The 17695-nt window shown below is 40.2% G+C and overlaps 1 protein-coding gene across 2 annotated transcripts in view; it reads left to right on the top strand.

The window, feature by feature from the left end:
- Positions 1-17695, top strand: part of CEP112 (centrosomal protein 112) — a 163427-nt gene that overhangs the window by 65516 nt on the left and 80216 nt on the right. For both annotated transcript variants that reach the window (XM_086762479.1, XM_086762478.1), the window contains one exon: positions 10488-10670. In XM_086762479.1, the coding sequence (XP_086618605.1) occupies positions 10488-10670 (183 nt within the window). The remainder of the gene's footprint in view (positions 1-10487; positions 10671-17695) is intronic.

The raw sequence follows: 17695 nt of genomic DNA, 5'->3' as shown, positions 1-17695 counted from the left end.
TAGGAACATGATCTGTAGAGATAAATACTGACCTGCAATTCGTCAGATGTTATGACATTCTTTTTCTCACCTACACACGGCAAGAGCTACCAAGCCATAGATACAATCTTTTGCCGAATACTCTGCAGGTTTTGCACACTAGAGGAAAATGATAATGCATGCACTAGTAGTGTCATGGTTTATTTTTTATTTGTTTTGTTGCATTGTCATGCCTATTATGCTCAGACCTTCTGGAGACTGGATGAAAAAAAAAACAAACCGAGAAATGAATGTGATACTAAAAACTTTTCTGGTGAATCTTTTTACGTTGGTATTCTGTAACAGTGTTTGTACTGTGGTAGACATCAGTGAAAGCATTTTCCACTGAGAGATGTTTACTGCTTCACTTTTATTTTACTTAGGATAACTACTTTTTACTGTAAGAAAGAACAGCTAGACGTTATGAAACATCACTGAAACCCACAGAAAGGGTTTCAGCACTAAACAGCTAAACAATGAGAGCCTCAGAAGAATTTTCAGAGGAATCCTGTTTATGCCCTTTTTAAAAATTTATTTCTCTTCGTGCTTCATTTGGAATGTTCTTTGAAAGCTTGCGAACATGAAAAATATGTGACCCTTCCTGCAGATTGCAGTGGGTTATCATTGGGAACGGCGTTCTTTTTGTATTGTCGTTTCTGCAGCACAAAGCTCCTTCAGCCCAGCCACAGAGCGGTATGAGCTCAGTTCTTCCACTCTTAAAATTTCCTTTCAGTAGTTCCAACTTCTGGTTCTCTGTCTTACACTCTATTTATGCTTCAGAACTTCTAAACCATTTTTAAAGCAGACTTTGCCTTGCCTTGTTTTGCTGCATGTTTCTTTGATTGTTGCTTGGGGAGGAATAGACTGATTTTAAACTGTTCAAATAGAGCAGTAAATTAGAGTTGGTGGTGCGTTTCAGCCGGGCTCTAGCGTGAGTTGGGAAATAGACACCCAACCAAAAAGCGGATAGTTCAGCTACCTGAGAAATGCAGTAATTGACATGTTCTACCTCAGGTGTCAAATGGAATTTATGCACAAAGGGAAGAAAAACTAACCTTCAGATGTATTTTGCATAGGTTGGCATGGTGAGTGGCAGAGGTAGCGCTGACAGCGTACTGGACAGTTTGGTTGCCCGTAAATTTAGTCAAGTTCATAATGAAGAACCAGATGAACCGATGTGTTATCCAATTCTCCAACCTGAGAAACATCTTGGAAGTGGAGGAACTTGGGAGCTGTGGTTTTACCTCTCTGCTTTATTTGAATGGCTGTCTGTGCTTCACATACTGATATATTATATATTGGTATTTACCTGATATTTATATCAATAGACAACCTGATCTATATTGAGAGAGAGATATATATATATATATATATATATATATACACACACATATATATATATTTACTTTATTTTCCTTGAAAAAGAATTAGGAAGAAAACATACTAAACCATGACAGTTAATATTTTGTTAACTTTTCAGATGCATTTGAAACCACTAATAAAGCAAAGAAATTTTGGATCTTGCAGTATTTGGTTTCAGCTGTTGCGTGCCACTCCCGGTTCCAGCTTCATCTGATTCAGTGCCACTTTCTTTTGAAGTATCCACTGAGAACACTCTTAGAGAGAAACTGGTGGCTTTTTTTTTTTTCTTTAAATATACTTTAGTTCAACTTTGTTCTACTTGCAGCTGTTAGATTTGAAAGTATATTTTGAAGAAAAAAATAACTCCAGCAGCACCACAGTTCCTATCTGCTGGGAGCAGCTGCTTTCGGCACTTCAAAGCCAGTGGACACCACAGCGAAGGCCTCAGCCTTTCCTGCCTTTGAAATGGTTGCAGTATCTATAGTCAGGCTTTATGGCACCGTCAGCACAGGAAAAAAAGGTTGTTTGCTTTTTTGCACCCCCTCCCTTTTTTTCTTTTCTTTTCTTTTTTTTTCCCCTTACTTTCTAATTACATCCTTAGTTTAGCTCAAAATACCTGGGAAGTGCCCAAACTTTTCAGTAATGGATTTCAGGCAGGCAAATTTGAAAGAAGAGTTAATGAATTTGCTTTTTTCCCATATCCACGTTGGTTGGGCACTTTCTGTGAGCACGTCTCACTGTGCTGTACCAGGCGGAGCGCTCATGGTGGAACAGGGCTTCACGCAGGGACATTTTGCAGCACAGTCAAGTATGTACTCGCCTTCATCTCCAGCAGATTTCCATAAATTGTCACAAAAGGAACACTTCATTGAACTTCTGGCGATCTTAATGTTTAAATGGCATTAGCTTGTCCTTTTTTCTTTTTTTTTTTATTTTAAATAAATAGACCACTAGGATCACTGTTAGACCCATTTTTTTTTGCCGTAAATAGTTGCTGAGGTGCTATGTCTGAGTGATTGTGAGGAAGTTGAGAGTCAAGACCGGTAAGAGAGCCAAAGTCTATGAACACACAGTTGATTAATAATTATCGTAGCAGGATGATGCCACTTGTTGAGTTGTGAACATACTTTCTGAGATTAGGTACCAACCTGAATGTATAAATAAGCCTTTTATTTTGGGTCATCTTTCCTTTAGTAGTGTTTATTCCGTTTTAAAATAATAATTATTCATGCTTCCATAGCAAAGTGGAAAGCTATTACGTGATAGCTGAAGAATCTCCCCGTATCTCAGGAAATCCTTTCTTGTGACATTTATTGTTGAGTTCTGACTTCTATGAAGCTCATGAAGGAATAATTAGAGTTGTCATCTTGTCCTATTTAGCCAAACAGGAAAGAAACAGGACACCTTCAGAAATGTTTTACTGGCTATTTAACAAAATCACTTGGAAATTATGTTGAAGATGAGAGAAATAGTCTACTTAAGTCTGGAGCAAGACAAAGGTGTGATTTAACTTAAATACACCTTTTAGATTAAAGAAAGAGAGGTTAAGTAGTGCAGAAGCAACTGGTTAAAAGTGAGAAAAGCGTGGCTGTAATCTTACCTGTGAGCAGCAAGAACAAGTATCTGAGGTAGTGTTGGGAAATCGTTCTTGTTTTAGCAGTGTGGTGGAGCGGAAGAAAACATTCTTAGGAGGAGAGGAAGAATAGTCTTTAGATCTTTTCTGTATGTTTTTTATAACTTTCTAGTGAGGTTATGTCAGCTAAAATATGAATTTGTAATCATAACCATTGTTTTTATACGTAAGTGTGTGTATTTAAAACAGACATCTTATTCAGTGCTAGCAGTGCCATTTGGTATTAAATTTCTAAGCACAATCTCGCGCACTCTTGCTTAAAAATATTCTAAAGTGTTCTTTAGATCAACATTTAATGGTTGGGCATCTCCCTGCTACTTTTTAGCTGTTTAGCTTTGTGCCAGGAGACTTCATCAGTGTTTGGATGATCACTGCTGAGATGACATTGTTTTGCTTTTAGTTGTAGCGATAATCCCTTGCCATGCTGGAGATAGGGTGTTTTTGACCTACGTGTGTTTTTTATTTTTCCCTTGAAGATCTACTCAAGTGTATTTAGGTAATAGACATTGCTTAATTCAGATGTTCAAGAGTTCAGCAGCTCAATGTTCTGAAGAGTCTCCCTGAGAATTTCCGTAGCCTCCCTGGGAAATGGAGCTGGAACAGTTTGTGTGTGAAATAGCGGTGTAAAGGCTGTGACCTCACAAGAGAGAGGGGCAAATACAGCATAGGTAAGGAATAGAGTAAAAAGTGGGAATTGAGCATTAAACCAAGAAACTGCTGTGACTTGGGGATGGGACTTGGAAAGGAAGCTCCTCAGGGAAAATAACTTCTATCCATGAAAAGAATTTGTGAGGCTGTGACAAGCTAGCACAACGGAACCCAGAGCTATTTAGGCTGAGAAATGTCCTTTAATCCTGGGGATCAGGAGTACTGGAGAGGCAAGTCCTGCAGAAGGGGTCAGTTGGAGGGGTGGTGTGGGCTGAAGGGTCCACTGAGCATGAGCTGGCTCTTCAGGAGCCAGTATTCCTTATTACCTCCTGGTTTAACAGTGGCCACTCTACCTTTCCGAGGTAGGAAGCAGGGAGGATGAAATGCTGCTTCTACATTGGAGATGTTGAGTTTACAGTCCTGTTGTGTTTATTTGACATATCACTTATAGCTCAGTTCATCTTCCAGCTCGTGGTCTTGTCTTCAGAACTGCTACAAATGTCCTATGGCAAGACACAATCACCGTATATGCACCTTAAGCTCTGACTCCAGTCTCCTGCCAAGCCCTCAGAGGCATTCAGCTGGACGCACTGATAGAGATAAGCTTAACGTGCAGCTTACTTTATCCCCATACCTTTTCTCAGTTGAGTTCCTGCCACTGCACCTGCATCCTAGCTTTTCTTCTGGCCTCATTCTTCTTAGGACAAGAGGAAACGGCCTCGAGTTGTGGCAGGGGAGGTTTAGGTTGGCTATTAGGAAACATTTCATTACTGAAAGAGTGATCAGACACTGGAACAGGCTGCCTAGGGAAGTGGTGGAGTCCCTGGAGGTGTTCAGAGGACGTGTAGACGTGGCATTTTGGGACATGGTTTAGTGGACATGGTTGTGTTAGGTTGATGGTTGGAGTTGATCTTGGAGTCTCTTCCAACCTTAAAGATTCTATGATTTTGTGATTCCTTTTCTGTTTCTTCTAGCTTCTTTTTGACCAACGTTACCTACTCAAGTGAAGAAAACATTTGCAAAGACGTGCTTGAAATACGGTATTGCTCAGACAGGCATGTTCCCGGTGTTTCTTAGCTGTGCTTTAAACAGTGCGGTTATGTTCAGAGATTCAAGATCTATTTTTAGCATGCTGGTTTAGTTATAAGGACACAGTCTTTGTAAGAAGCTTTGTTCCTCTCCTCTTTGTCAGTAGTCTAAGATGATTGAAATACAGTCTGTTCTTGCGTGGAGGCCAAATGAGCACATTAGCAGAGCCTCTAAATTTTTCATGTCAGCAGCAACAAGCTGCATAAATTTCATTTAATAAATTATTCTAGGATGCATAAATGTTTCCTTTGAAACATCCTAACACAGAGCTGAATGCCATTTGTGCAGAATATCCGAGGAATAGTTTCTTCAATCATCAACATCAACTTTTTGCTTTATGATATGGCTAAAACAAATGGGAAAAGGATGCAAATTTAACCTCCCAGTAAAGAGCGGGTGGAAATCTTCTCGCTCTACCATTGCTGTTTACAGAATTGTTAACCAGACAGATGGGTATTTACACTGGCTCCCTCAGACATCTGACTTGTGTGTGAGTCAGAGTTAAAAGCCTGAGCTCCCTGTGTAGTCAATAGAATCGGCTTTGGGGGGAGAGGGGAGAGGGGAGACGGTTCCAGGAACATAAATTGGTGCCTGCAGTAAATAGCAAGTGAGGCTGCGAACGCCTGTGAGGTCGGTTCTCAGTGTTCAAAGAAAGTCCTTGCATAAACCCTGAATCCCTAAACAAAGCCTATGTACAGTAAATTCTGCACCAGAGCCTGCTGCAAACAGGCATTTGCAGTGACTCAGGGTACATCAATTGGAAATAAATATTTTTGTTTGCAGACCACACTGGGTTTAGTGGAGCAGGTGGGCTGGGGAGGGAGCGGGACCTCCTGGCGTCCATCACGGCACTAAATGTCATTTAATCACAGGGATGCGGCTTCATGTCCAATATATTGATAATTGAAAAACAAATTTACCCATGGTAGGAGGATTGGGAAGATGGGAGGGCTGAGGTGAGGTTTGTCCTGCCCATACTTTAAAAATAGTAAAATTCTGGAAGGACTTTGTCAGTAAAAAATTACAGATCAGGTAAACCAAACTGCAGTTTGGCTAATAGACCAGCTTGTCTCTTTTAGAGAATTTCTTGCAATTCTTAGCTTGCAGTTGAAATACAGTTATTAGTGGTCGATAATAAGGTGAAGTATAACAGGAAACACAGTCATGCCAATTAAATTATTGCAGCGTGCAGTGAAAGGGAAAGTAAAATGCATTTGCTATGCAGGTACATTACCTATATGTATTTGCTACTTTGGTGGTAATATGTGGTTCTGCGCTGATGTATTTTTCCCTGTCCCGTTCGCCCTCGGCTCATTACAGCCCTTTTATCTTGGCAGTACTTTGTGTTCCAAATTATAGCAAAATCTCAAAAAAAAATGTGTACTTTTAAAATCCGTGTCGTGTATCTGCTGGAAAGCAGTTCTGGTATGCTCCCGTGCCTTGCAGTGGAGATTCCTCTTTTCTGCCCAAAGTTATGCTAAGCCAGAGCCCAGCATGATTAATTCTCGATCCCCAGCCCGTTCTATCAGATTGCTTTAGAAGCAGCGTATTTGCGGAGATGGGTAATCCCCATATCCTCATGAAACACGCACGGTTATTTATAGGCTTAGGAGGCAGAAAATGCTAGATTTCACCAGAGTTGTAATTTGGGGATGGATCATGTATCGTGTGCTCTGCCGGGCAGAGGTTAGGGCTGGTTTTGAGCAGAGCAATGATAGTGAAGACACCTGATTTACAAACACTCTTAAGTGCTTCTGAGAGAGAACTGCTGAAAAACCAACGTGCTGTATGCGTGCTGTACGAGTGAGTTGAGTTCAGTTCTTTGCCCTGACGTGTAACTTCTTGGTGGCTTCTCCAGCCCTCAGAAGTTCAGTCACGCCAAAATAGTGCTAATAAAATCATCCTGCCGTGCAAAACTATATTTTATGTAGGTGTTACTTACAATATTTCTGGAATTGTGGCCATAAATTTACATGAATTTTCATACTTTGGTGTCAAATATTTATTGTAGCAGCTACATTTTTCAAAGAGGGAGTGAGCTAACTAATTTCCTTTCCCTCCTTTGGGGACTATAAAAAGAATTTCAAAGACATACTTGTTCTTGAGAACAAGTCAAAATTGTTCTAAAATTGAAAAGCTAAACTTAGTACGTGATGTAAAAGCAAAAACTGGAGAGTAGAAGGTCTAGTCTATATTAGGGACTTGAAAAAGGTATTTGCTGACGTTGATTATGTTACAAGTATTTGGCTTCTGAAAATATCTTCTGCAATCAGCAGGCTATTTGCTGTGGATCTTTGTTCTTCACATGTACAAACTGAACCAGCACTAACGGCAGCCAGATTTCACATTAAGGCTTTATTGGATTGTCTCGTTTTAGCCATCGTTCTGCAGCAGCCGTGGTTGTCGGTGTCCTGCCTGGGGTGGGCATGGTCTACATCGCCGGATTTGCTTGGCAGTCTGCGTGTGTGTGTATATTTATGCTGGCGAATAGCAAAAGATGGTCACAGTTCCTGATTTAATCCGTTTTTAGCTTTTTCTTAAGAATTTTGTTGTCTTTTTCTCTTTCCTGGTAGAGTAAGTCTGTATTGTTAAATTTCAGTTAAAAGCAGAAATTTAAAAATAATTGGTGCAATTTTGGTGATGATTTAGTAAATGAACTGTTGACTGTTGCCTTGAATATGGCGCAGAAAGAATTAAAAAAAGAAAAAATCAGGTAAGAGGAGGTCATAATTTTAAAATATTTGTTTTACTTGGTAAGAGCAGTTGTATGGGGGCAGTCAGTTGTCCTTGTTTTAGTGTCCAGGCCATGGCTAGTGATAGGAGCAGATGTGCAGAGAAGAGAATAAGAGAACCTTGTCTTTGGGAGGGCAAAATGAGGAAACCTCTACGTCACAATGAGTACGATCTGATTATGGTAATAGGGCGCACACTGTTATTTAATGAATGTTTCTTTTCAGTGTTGCCCCTAATTCCCATTGTGAATGTCGTGTTCCTTGTCTGTCTAAAATGTCTAGCACCTGAAACTGTCTTCTGGATGCTTATCTGCTGGATTTGAGCAGGCGTTTTAACGGGATCTGATGAAGTGCTAAGCATCCAGGGGCAGATACAGAAAGCATCTCAACACGATACAATTTTTAAAGGAGGTGGTTTTGTTTTAGCGTTCAAAGGCGCGCTCTGCCTCAGAGAGGAGAGAGAATCCATACCGATTTATGAAGAATTAATATAGTTTTCACGCAGCTTCCTGTGATGAAGAAGTCCTGATGTTTCTGAAAAGCAGCATGGGTTTTTTTTTTCCCTTTTGTTGGTATACATTAATTTTTTTTTTTTCCTTTAAAACCCCCCCCCAACAACAACACAAGAATGAGAGAGGGAGGAGTGGAAGAGACACCGTAGTGCTTGGCAGCAGTTCTGAGGGGAACGGGAGGTTCAGTGAGCGTTCACCAGCACAGTCAGACAGCTACTCAGCCACCTCATGTTATTTGTACAGGAAAGCAGATTTTGTCGGTTACAAGTGTGGGCTACTTGTTAATATTCGTTAGGGAAGATGGGTTTTCTAGGGCTTTGCACTTGAGGGGAGAAAACGCTCTCGTCCCCATCTTTCTCTCCTCTCCTGTCTCTCCACCTCCACTCCCTGCCAGAAATCTCTAAAAAGCAACACAGAACCATAATGAAGAATGCTTTGCTTTAAGGGATGAGGTTTTTTCTTCAAGAAATTTGCCTTTTCTAGAACACCTCCCCTCACACTGCCATGCTTCCTGGTCCCGCCTAACAGACTGGGGGGACGTTCCTCCTGTGTGCAGAAGAACCAGTCCCTCTCAGCTCTTTCAGTCTCTTAAATTCAAAACCTTTGCATCCATGATAGAAACACTGGAAGTGAAGAGATGACTAAATAAAACTGAATGGCTTTGGTTGGGTGGAGTGGTGCCGTACACGTGTCCCAGGTAACGTGGAAGAGCCAGGATCCGGCTCTTGCCCTCTTCGGGCACATGTTCCCTGCCTGCTGCCGTTCTTGCCTTCAGTTAAAAAAGAGAAAACCAAAGTAAGTGAAGTTCCCCACAACAAACTGTCTTACCCCAGACCTTATGTGGCACAACCAGCTGAAAACCCAGTCATTAAGAAAAGAAAATGTTTGAATAAGATGACCTCTTGTTGACACGATTTCTTTTTAATCAAGTCTGATTTATGAAAAACCACTAAATTTTTTTTTCCTGTAACTCCAGCAAAGCCTTTACAATTATTTTAGGGAGGAAGAATTCTTTTATTTAGGCAAACTAAGGACACCAGGGGCATCTGAAAAGAAAGCAATTTTGTACACAAACCTTGGGCAAAAACCTGACTTAACTTTGTGTAAGGATCCCAGGCCCAGTGCAGATAATGTCTGCCTCCTGGGGGGTTAACTCCTTCAGGGACTTCAGGAGTCTGTTAACGAGCTCTGTACTATTATTAATAATGTAGATATGTTAAACCGTAGAATATTGCATCTGTTCTACTTGCTCCGTTTTTGGAATGATGCTCCTGGCCGCAGCACGGATGATGTATTTTACTTTTAAACTTGGAATACGCTGATCTGTAGTTTGAGAAAATGTGGATTTTTTTAACTTCGCTTCAAATTTTAAACCCAAAAGCCACGCAATCAGCTAATATTATTCCAGAATTGAATGCTACAGCTTTAAGATAAGGTGCCGGGGCGCTCTCGGCGCGCACACAGCCGACTCCTCCCGTTGGCTTTTTTTTTTTTTTATTTTTTTTTTTTCTCACGCTGAAAATAACCCACCATATTCACGAAATCCACCAAAACTGAAGAAAAATCCAAGTGACTGTTCTTAGCAGCTGTGTGGCCCGGAGTTCAGTGGGGAAGCGGCTTCCTGCCGTCCCTATTCATCACCTGCTTCAAAGGCCGCCTGGCTGCTCCAGTGTGCAGGCCAGGTAGGGTGCCATTGTGCGCAGGCGGGGAGGATTAATATCAAAGCTGCGGCAACCAGGCCCTCGGTCTCGGGCTGCCATTCAGTCTAGCGGGGAGAGGCGAAGGCTGGCCAAGGTCACAGCATCCAGCGTGGTGGGGACTGGGAAAGGATCCTGAGAATAAGGAGGGCTTCTTAGGAAATCATGGCGCAAGCTTGCGGCACAGCAGGTGCCCTTCTGGAACACATACATCTGTTTATGTTGGGATAGCGTAGCTGACAACGGGATAATAGAGCTTTGTTTTTTATAATTTTCCTTCTTTTTTTCTTAAAAAAAAAAAAAAGGCAACTGTATACACAACAGCGTTGAGAAATATCGAAGGAAGAGCTTTCGCTTTGGAAATCATAAAGAAATGTTTAAAAGATTTAATTGCTGGGGTGGGGGGGTTGCGTGTGTATAGTTAAGCGAAGGGGAGAGCAGGCTGCCTATTAACCATTTAGGATCCTCAGCCCTGCCGATGAGCAGCGGCAGGGTACGGGGGGACCGTACACAGAAGGCGACAATGCAATTTTTTTTTTTTTTTTTTGGTACGCTCCGACATTTGTACCAACAAATTGGTTAAGGATGCGCTGGATTTGCTCGGTTGTCTCCATTGTTGGGATTGTCTGGAGGAATTCTGTCACGCTAACGGTGGCTTTTTAAAAGGTGAGGTAATAGTGACGTAAAAATAAAATTGCCAACTTGATGAAATTAAGGGGAAAATTAAGCTGTAGACGAGTTGTCATGACGACAAGGATGTTCTGTTGATGAACTGTACTCCTCACTGTCCAATCAGATAGTGGAGCTGAAGCTGGAGCATGAACAGGAGAAGACGCACCTATTCCAGCAGCACAACGCAGAGAAGGACTGCCTGGTCCGAGACCATGAACGGGAAATCGAGAAACTGGAAAAACAGCTTCGCGCTGCCATGGCAGAGCACGAGAGTAAAACTCAAGAATGCAGGAAACGAGACGGACAGGTAATGATCAATAATGTTTGAAAGGCGTACGCTTATTAGAAAATGCTAATAATTAATGTTTCCTGATTGCCAGCATTGTTGGTGATGCACGCTGTGTGAGCATTTGCGAAACTGGCACATAAACGTGATTTTGTTTTTCTTTTCTCTTTTTTTTTTTTTTTTTTTTTCCGCTTTCCCTCCTCCCTTCCCACTGCTGAATAGGGCTTTAACTGCAAAAACCACAGGTAGCCAGATTAAAAATCCCATGGTGCGCTATAACTCGGCCTATTTATAATCTTGTCTCATTTTCTTTCATGATGGATTTGTTTAAGAAAAAAAGGTATCTGTTCTTCTCCCCCCCCAGCCCTCACACTCACCCCTCCTTTTCTCCTTCCTGGGCAAATCCATATGAATTATATCTGCTTCATTCGTATGCTTTTTTTTGTTGTTGTTTTAAATCTCTGCAGGTAACTCACAAATGCCTTTGTTTCATTTTATTCATGTCTTTTTGTTTCAGTTTTATATTCTAGATTTGCATTGTGTGTTCGGCTACGTATGTTGGCTGTTTGCTAAGATGATGTGGGGTTGCTTACCATCACGTTTAATTTCCTACACACACACGCACCCCTCCCATCCTCCATCTCTGTGGTCACTGTTGGAAGCCATTTGGCAGAATAACCCCCAGCTGGGGTAGCATTTGACTCTTCAAACTTCTGGATGAAATGCGCACTGTCAGCATGGAAAATGATCTTTGAGTTTTCTGTTCAAAAAACATCTTATTGCGTTTTTTTAGTGTATTTTTGTAAGGATAGCATGGTGTATTTTCCTAAGAGCCTATATTTAAAAGGCCTGCAATAGCAATATTTAAAAATTTAAGGTGATTTTGTAGTTGAAAGAGTATTCAGAAAATAATCTTTACTAATCAGCATTAGAATTACTTATCATGCGTGGATTATTTTATACCCAAAATGGACACTTTGGTAAGGCATCTTTAACGACATACGCTTTCCGCGAACCACCGCCTTCCTTGTGAGATGTGAGACACTGACATTGAGGCATTTTCGCTTTACTTTCCTGTAGACTAGTGGGCTGTATCTTTTACTGGGAACCATAATGCTGATAAGTGAAATTGAATATTTAATTTTTAAATTAATTTTTTTGTTACCTTTGGATGACTCGGACTCTATCGAAATCTGGCTTAAGTAAGTCTATTGGAAAACAAACGGTTTGTTGGGGGAGGATGAGGGATGTATTGCAGAGCAAGGACTTATTTCTCCATTTCCAGCGTTTTCCAGGGAAAACAAGAGATACTTTTGTGAGAACGCTGGGGAAGAGGATATACAGGTGGCTTCTGAAAAATTACACCTTGCCCTTTATTCTCCACTTTATTGTAAGAGTGAACAAAGACTTAGACTTGTTAAAGGGATTGGGTTTTGTCTTTGCGGGGTTTTTTGGCCCAAGATAGACATCTTCACTATACAGCTATTGCCGAGTGCCTTTTCAAAGCCGTATCGTCCTCTCACCTGCATTCCCGATGTTGTGTTTGCGTACAAAGGCAGAGCTGTAGCACTCAGGTTAAAACCCGGTTTTAGAATTATAGAGAATCATTCTGTCTACACGCCAGCGTTCGTTGCCGTTATTGCGTTGCTCTGTATAACACGGAATACAGAGGTTACGGGACTATCTTAAGCAAATTCAGAGTCTGGGAGGTGTTGTGTAAGTATATCTCTCTGTTTCGCTCTGTCGTGGGTCATTTCTGGCAAAGACTGGAGCCAAAGTTTGGTGGTGCTTTCTATTTACGGGGAGATACACAGTGCTACTACAGGTGCTACCTAGCAAGCTGGAAATTATCGCAGCTGTTAGGAAAATCTGAACAGTCTGAATAGCAAAGACTTTGGCCTTTTTACAGGGCTTTTCTTTGTAGCTTCAATATCCCTGTACAGTCATTTGGGCATTGCTGCCATGAGAATGACATGTAAATCAGGGGAGAAAATGCGGTTGCCTTTGACTAGAAGAGCTGTTGTTTATTTAAATTCCAGTAAGAATCTATCTGCTTTCAAGGATGCCTATTTTTTCCATTTTGGAAAATAAATCGTTCTTTACTCTGGTCTTTGTTAGAATTCACTTTTGTCTTTGCAGTGAGCTCAACAGACAATACTGGTGGTTTTTATGGAATTATGCCACATATTTTTAATACATTTTTTTTAACCTTTCTGTATGTTTACTAAAATGCATGTTTTGGACATCTAATGTGATGAATGGCCAATGTCCTTTATGAAGGTCCTTTATGTCTCTTAACAAAGATATCCCAGGGATTTAATGAGTTTATGTAGACATTGCTTTTTAAAAACCCACTAAACCTGAACCATGTTTGACAGCGGTAATTTTTAGGATGGCTTTCTATTACGGTGAGCGCATGATGAAATGGGAGAAGAGGCCATTTTACTTCGCTAAATGAAAAGTAGATTTACTGAGTATTTCAAAAAATTTAAATGATAGTTAGTGTTAATCGCATAAGAATAGCTTGGTTTGGAGGACCTATCTGTTCTACGTTTGCTGAATGATATGAAAGCACCGTTATTAAAGATATTCACTGTTCTTTCTGAAATCCTTTTCCGTATGAAAGAGTAGTGAATGTTTAAAATACGTATTTCTTACTGTGTTACTAAAGACAGCTATGCATGAGTCCTGTGGAACAATTTGTTACACTATTACGGAAAACATTAGTTGTTTTTTTTTAATTGCATATCCAAGGTCTCTACTTTCACATAGCTCTTTGGCTACTGTGAAAGACAGTATACAAAACGCTTAGATTTTTATTAAAATTTGAATATGTTTATTCATGCTTTACTCAGAGCTAAAGTATAAAAATTAAGATTTCAGTACATTGCTAGATTTTCATTAAATGTAAAATAATCTTACTGCTTCTTTGAAATATAAGTTTAATGTATTTTCAGGAAAGGAACTTGTTTTAAGTGGATCACCTTTTGTATTGCTGATGAATTTCTGGATAACAATTGCATTCGACTTTAGCCCTTGGATTTATCCATTTCTAGGAGGCTTGCTTTGATTTTTTCACCTAGGGTTGTAATGCTTGGGGAGGAGTAAATTGACATGTAGGTCAATAAAAGTCAAAGCAGTACAAAGGCTTTTATACCATGCTGTGTTCTTGTAGTCTTTTAAATCCTGTAAGTTTTTCTATGAACTGCCATAATATTGTTATTCTTTAAATAGGAGCTAATAATACAGGATTTTTTTTAAAAGGGTAGTTTTGAATCACTACTTCTATTTAATTTAATTTTTTAATTTTCTTTAGGAGCATTTTTAAGCTACAGTTTAGTTGGTCATTTGTTCCCCACCTCCCAAAATAATTTTAGTTTATATATTAGTTCCCAAAGCAGGGAACTCCTTGGATGACAGAGAGTTCCTTTTCCTTTAATAAAAACAACCTTGCTACTAAATTGGCGATTTTCTGAAGCAAGACTTCTGATTACAGAGAATAATACATATAGCTTGCTTCTGCGAAATAAGATAGCAAGGTTGGGAAATTTTAATAACTGATGCCAGATGGGCTCTGGTGCCAGTTGTGCCCTTGTATTTTCCCTTTATCCTGCGAATGTCATTCTCTCCCCAGCATCTGACATGTGCCCTCAACTACCTCAAAGATTTTCATGTTCCAGCTGCCGTACAGAGTTGGATCATTTTCATGCTTGTTCTTTGACCATTGACCTTCGGGCAAGAAGAAGAAAGAAATGTACCCTGGTTACTTCAAATACAGCGCTTCGCACTAAAGCGAGAGGAAAAAAAAGTTTCCGTGAGGAAACCGAATTCTCTTTCCAAGTTCTGTTACAAGATAATTGGCAGGTCCACTATTCTCATCCGTTTGTAATTGGGTCAAGAGTAGCTCGGACGCGGAGTTACGTTTTGCCAGTATTTGTCACTGATGTAACGATATTTAATTTTAACATAGACTGTTCATGCTCTCAAAAATGAGGCTCCTTCAAGAGAAGATTCCCAGGTGTTTGGGGGTATCTTAGGGCTCTTGATGGATCATTATTGGTTGGTAAAGGAAAACCTCGAGCAGTTCTGCCATCATGCCAACACACAAGTTGAGAATGGAGGTTGTTATTAAAAAAGAGCAGGCTGGCGGTGGCGAGAAGAGTTAATAAGGTATTTTCCCATGGCCAAAGCATCAGTTTCCTTTTTCCTCTCTTGCATCTTGCACTTCCCGTAATCCTTCTTGGCCTGTGCCATCCCAGTTTGCTTTACCTTTTCAGAAATCACCAGCTCCTCCCTGAGGCCCAATGTGTAGGGCATCCTTTCGCTTCTCTTCTGGCTTCTCCTTTTTGAAAATCTGCTTCTTTGCACTTGGAAACGGTGATCTTCCTGCAGCTGTTGCTTTGCACCTGGTTTTGTCTGAATTAATTCCGAGCTGTTGGAGCTTGTTGAGTTAACAGTAAAGAAAAAAAACCAAACAGTAATGATCATTATTTTCATTCCAGAAATGATCGTTATTTTCGTTCCAGCAAATCCTTGGTATATGTTTATGGCTCTGTATAGGCAATTACTGTATCAACAAAGCGGGGGGAACAGAAGAGGTTTATCTTGCCTCCATGTAAGCAGTCAGTCTGAAGTGGTACTATGCTGAGATGATGGAGAGCTTTATCAACTATTAGAGAAAATATAGAAAAAAAATGTAAATATGATATACTTGTTTATTGATAACCCCAACACATGGACGTGTCTGTGTGTAAATATTGCTGTAACAGTAACTTTTCAGTGTTGCACTAACACAGAAGGATTTCAGGAGCATTTGTTTCAAAATAGGAGACTCAAACTTTGATCTGAAAGACTCTATTGTTACCGTACAGATAAATCGCTGATCACCTCTTCTGCTTCATATAATTGTTCTAATATCTCCAAACACCAGTTTCCATAGGGATATTTTTCCAGTGTCAGTGGAAGCAGTTTGCTGGATCGTGTCTGGAGGGTACCAATAGATGTAGCCTGTGAAACATTCAGATGTTGATGGTGCTACTGAAGTCACTTCTGTATACAATTCTGAGTAAATAAATTCTATGACTCATTTTTTCTTTGATTGCTTTTCCTTTTCTCAGTAGAAGATGTCCTTGGCATGAGAAGAAATGCATTGTTTGCTGTGCAGGCTTTCTCTGCAGACAATCTAAATCATGGAGCTGCAATCTAAATATTTGTTTGTTGTATTTGACTTGGAGAGTAGCTGTTGGGCTGACAGTCAGACTTCTTCAGACAGACAGCCGTTCCCTTTTAGCCTTTCCTAAACAAAAGCTTTTGGCTGTACTGTGGCTTGTTTAATTTACCACCAAGCGACCCAGGATAATGAACGTAACTGTTGATGTAAAATATTTAAAGTGCCAAATATTTGTTGCAGCACTTGCGTGGTTTCCTTTGGTTGTTATGCCGAGTCGGCTGACTCAGTGTTGGGATAGATCCCGTTGACGGGGAATATCTGCTGAAAACAAGGATCTGGTGATGGGTCTTATAGAGATGTTCAGACTGGGCTCTACACTAATGGTGTAGCTGTGAAAGCTGATAGTTCAGTGAAATGACCAGATGCACCAGTTTCCTGGAGAAATATTCAAGTTCTGTCCCGTGTCAGGCTCTGGTAATCGGCACAGCTAGGTTCAGCTGGATTTCAGTAAATGCAGAGGAGCTGTGGAAAGAATTTGGGGTGCAGCATAGACATAATCTTTGAGATCGGAGGGAAAAATGAGCCTTTGCTCTAAAACTGAGGCTCAGGCAGTTCAGGCTCTGGACCCCTCCGTCATGCACCCCCACCAAGGCCTCCTGTGCTCCTTCCCCTTCCCTGCTCGGATGAAGCCACCTTGTTGCCTTGGTTGTTCTGCGTCAAGCGCTCTGCTTCTGGTCCCCGCTTCTGAGCTGCTGCTTCTGTTTGAGATGCCTTTCAAAAGGCTGTTGAACAAGCTATAAACATCTGCCACTTTCTCGCTTAATGGAACCATCAAAGAGTTCTCATGCTGTAGTGGGTGATCATCTATGATCTCTTCCACATTTTTCCTTGACTCTCGCTTTTTAGGATACGACTGAAGTTGGAGAGTGAGAGATTCAGTGCAGGAGGTGCGACTTCAATTGCTCCTCTGTCCTTTTGTACTTCAGGTTGTTCAGCATTTAAAATCTTTACGAAAGACATTTTTTTGGAAGCCATACATAATGGTGCATAAATTATAATTTACTGATTAAAAATGTTAAGTTAGCTCGGGAGAGAACTGACATTTTGTGCTGTCTACAGTGCATGCAAAAGAGAAAGCAGTTGCTATAGAAACTAGCTCATCACGTAGGATGAACTCTGATTCTGAGATGGAGTTCTTTCCAGCAAAATGGACTTTCTGTTTATATCATATGAAATTGAATATATACAGGAGTTGTCATTACACTGTAATCAACATTTTATATTTCTTTTTTTTGTTTTAAGTTTAAATATTGGCAGCTGAGAGGGTGGAGTATGTAATTTCACTTGTGTAGGGACAGGCTGTGTATCACATGGCAGTAATTTTATTTTATACCAATATAGCCTGTTTAGGAAAAAGCTACTATTTTCTGCATAGATGTTAATAAATATAAAATAATTTTTCTGAGAAAAAATGAGCTCAGTCTTGCTCATCAGAGGGGTAGAGGGTTTTTATTCCTGTTTTTAACGTGTACACTGGGTGTGGCTTTGCACACAGGGTTTGTATGTGATGGTTACAATGAAGGTTTAACACTAACAGACAATAAGCGATACACCGGGTGAAATTATTTTTAAAATTAAAGTTATATAAAAGAATACTGAAGTCATAAATGATCAAGTACATTAGTAAACACAAAACAGGTGATAGTAACTGCAGCATTTGAGGTGATGTAACATAATTTCTAAGCAGAGAGGCAAAAATACTGTGTTACTCTGCAGAAATGGTCAACTTAAATAAAAGCTCTTGACTTTGAAATAAAAGGAGCATGAACTTTCTATTTGAAGTTCAGTGTATGGCAAAGTCAGACTTGTTGATATT

Source organism: Chlamydotis macqueenii, chromosome 18 (assembly GCF_036417535.1).
Source record: "Chlamydotis macqueenii isolate bChlMac1 chromosome 18, bChlMac1.mat, whole genome shotgun sequence".
Classification (NCBI taxonomy): domain Eukaryota; kingdom Metazoa; phylum Chordata; class Aves; order Otidiformes; family Otididae; genus Chlamydotis; species Chlamydotis macqueenii.
Note: the sequence above shows the minus strand (reverse complement) of the source record. Positions and strands in the feature narration are given on the sequence as shown.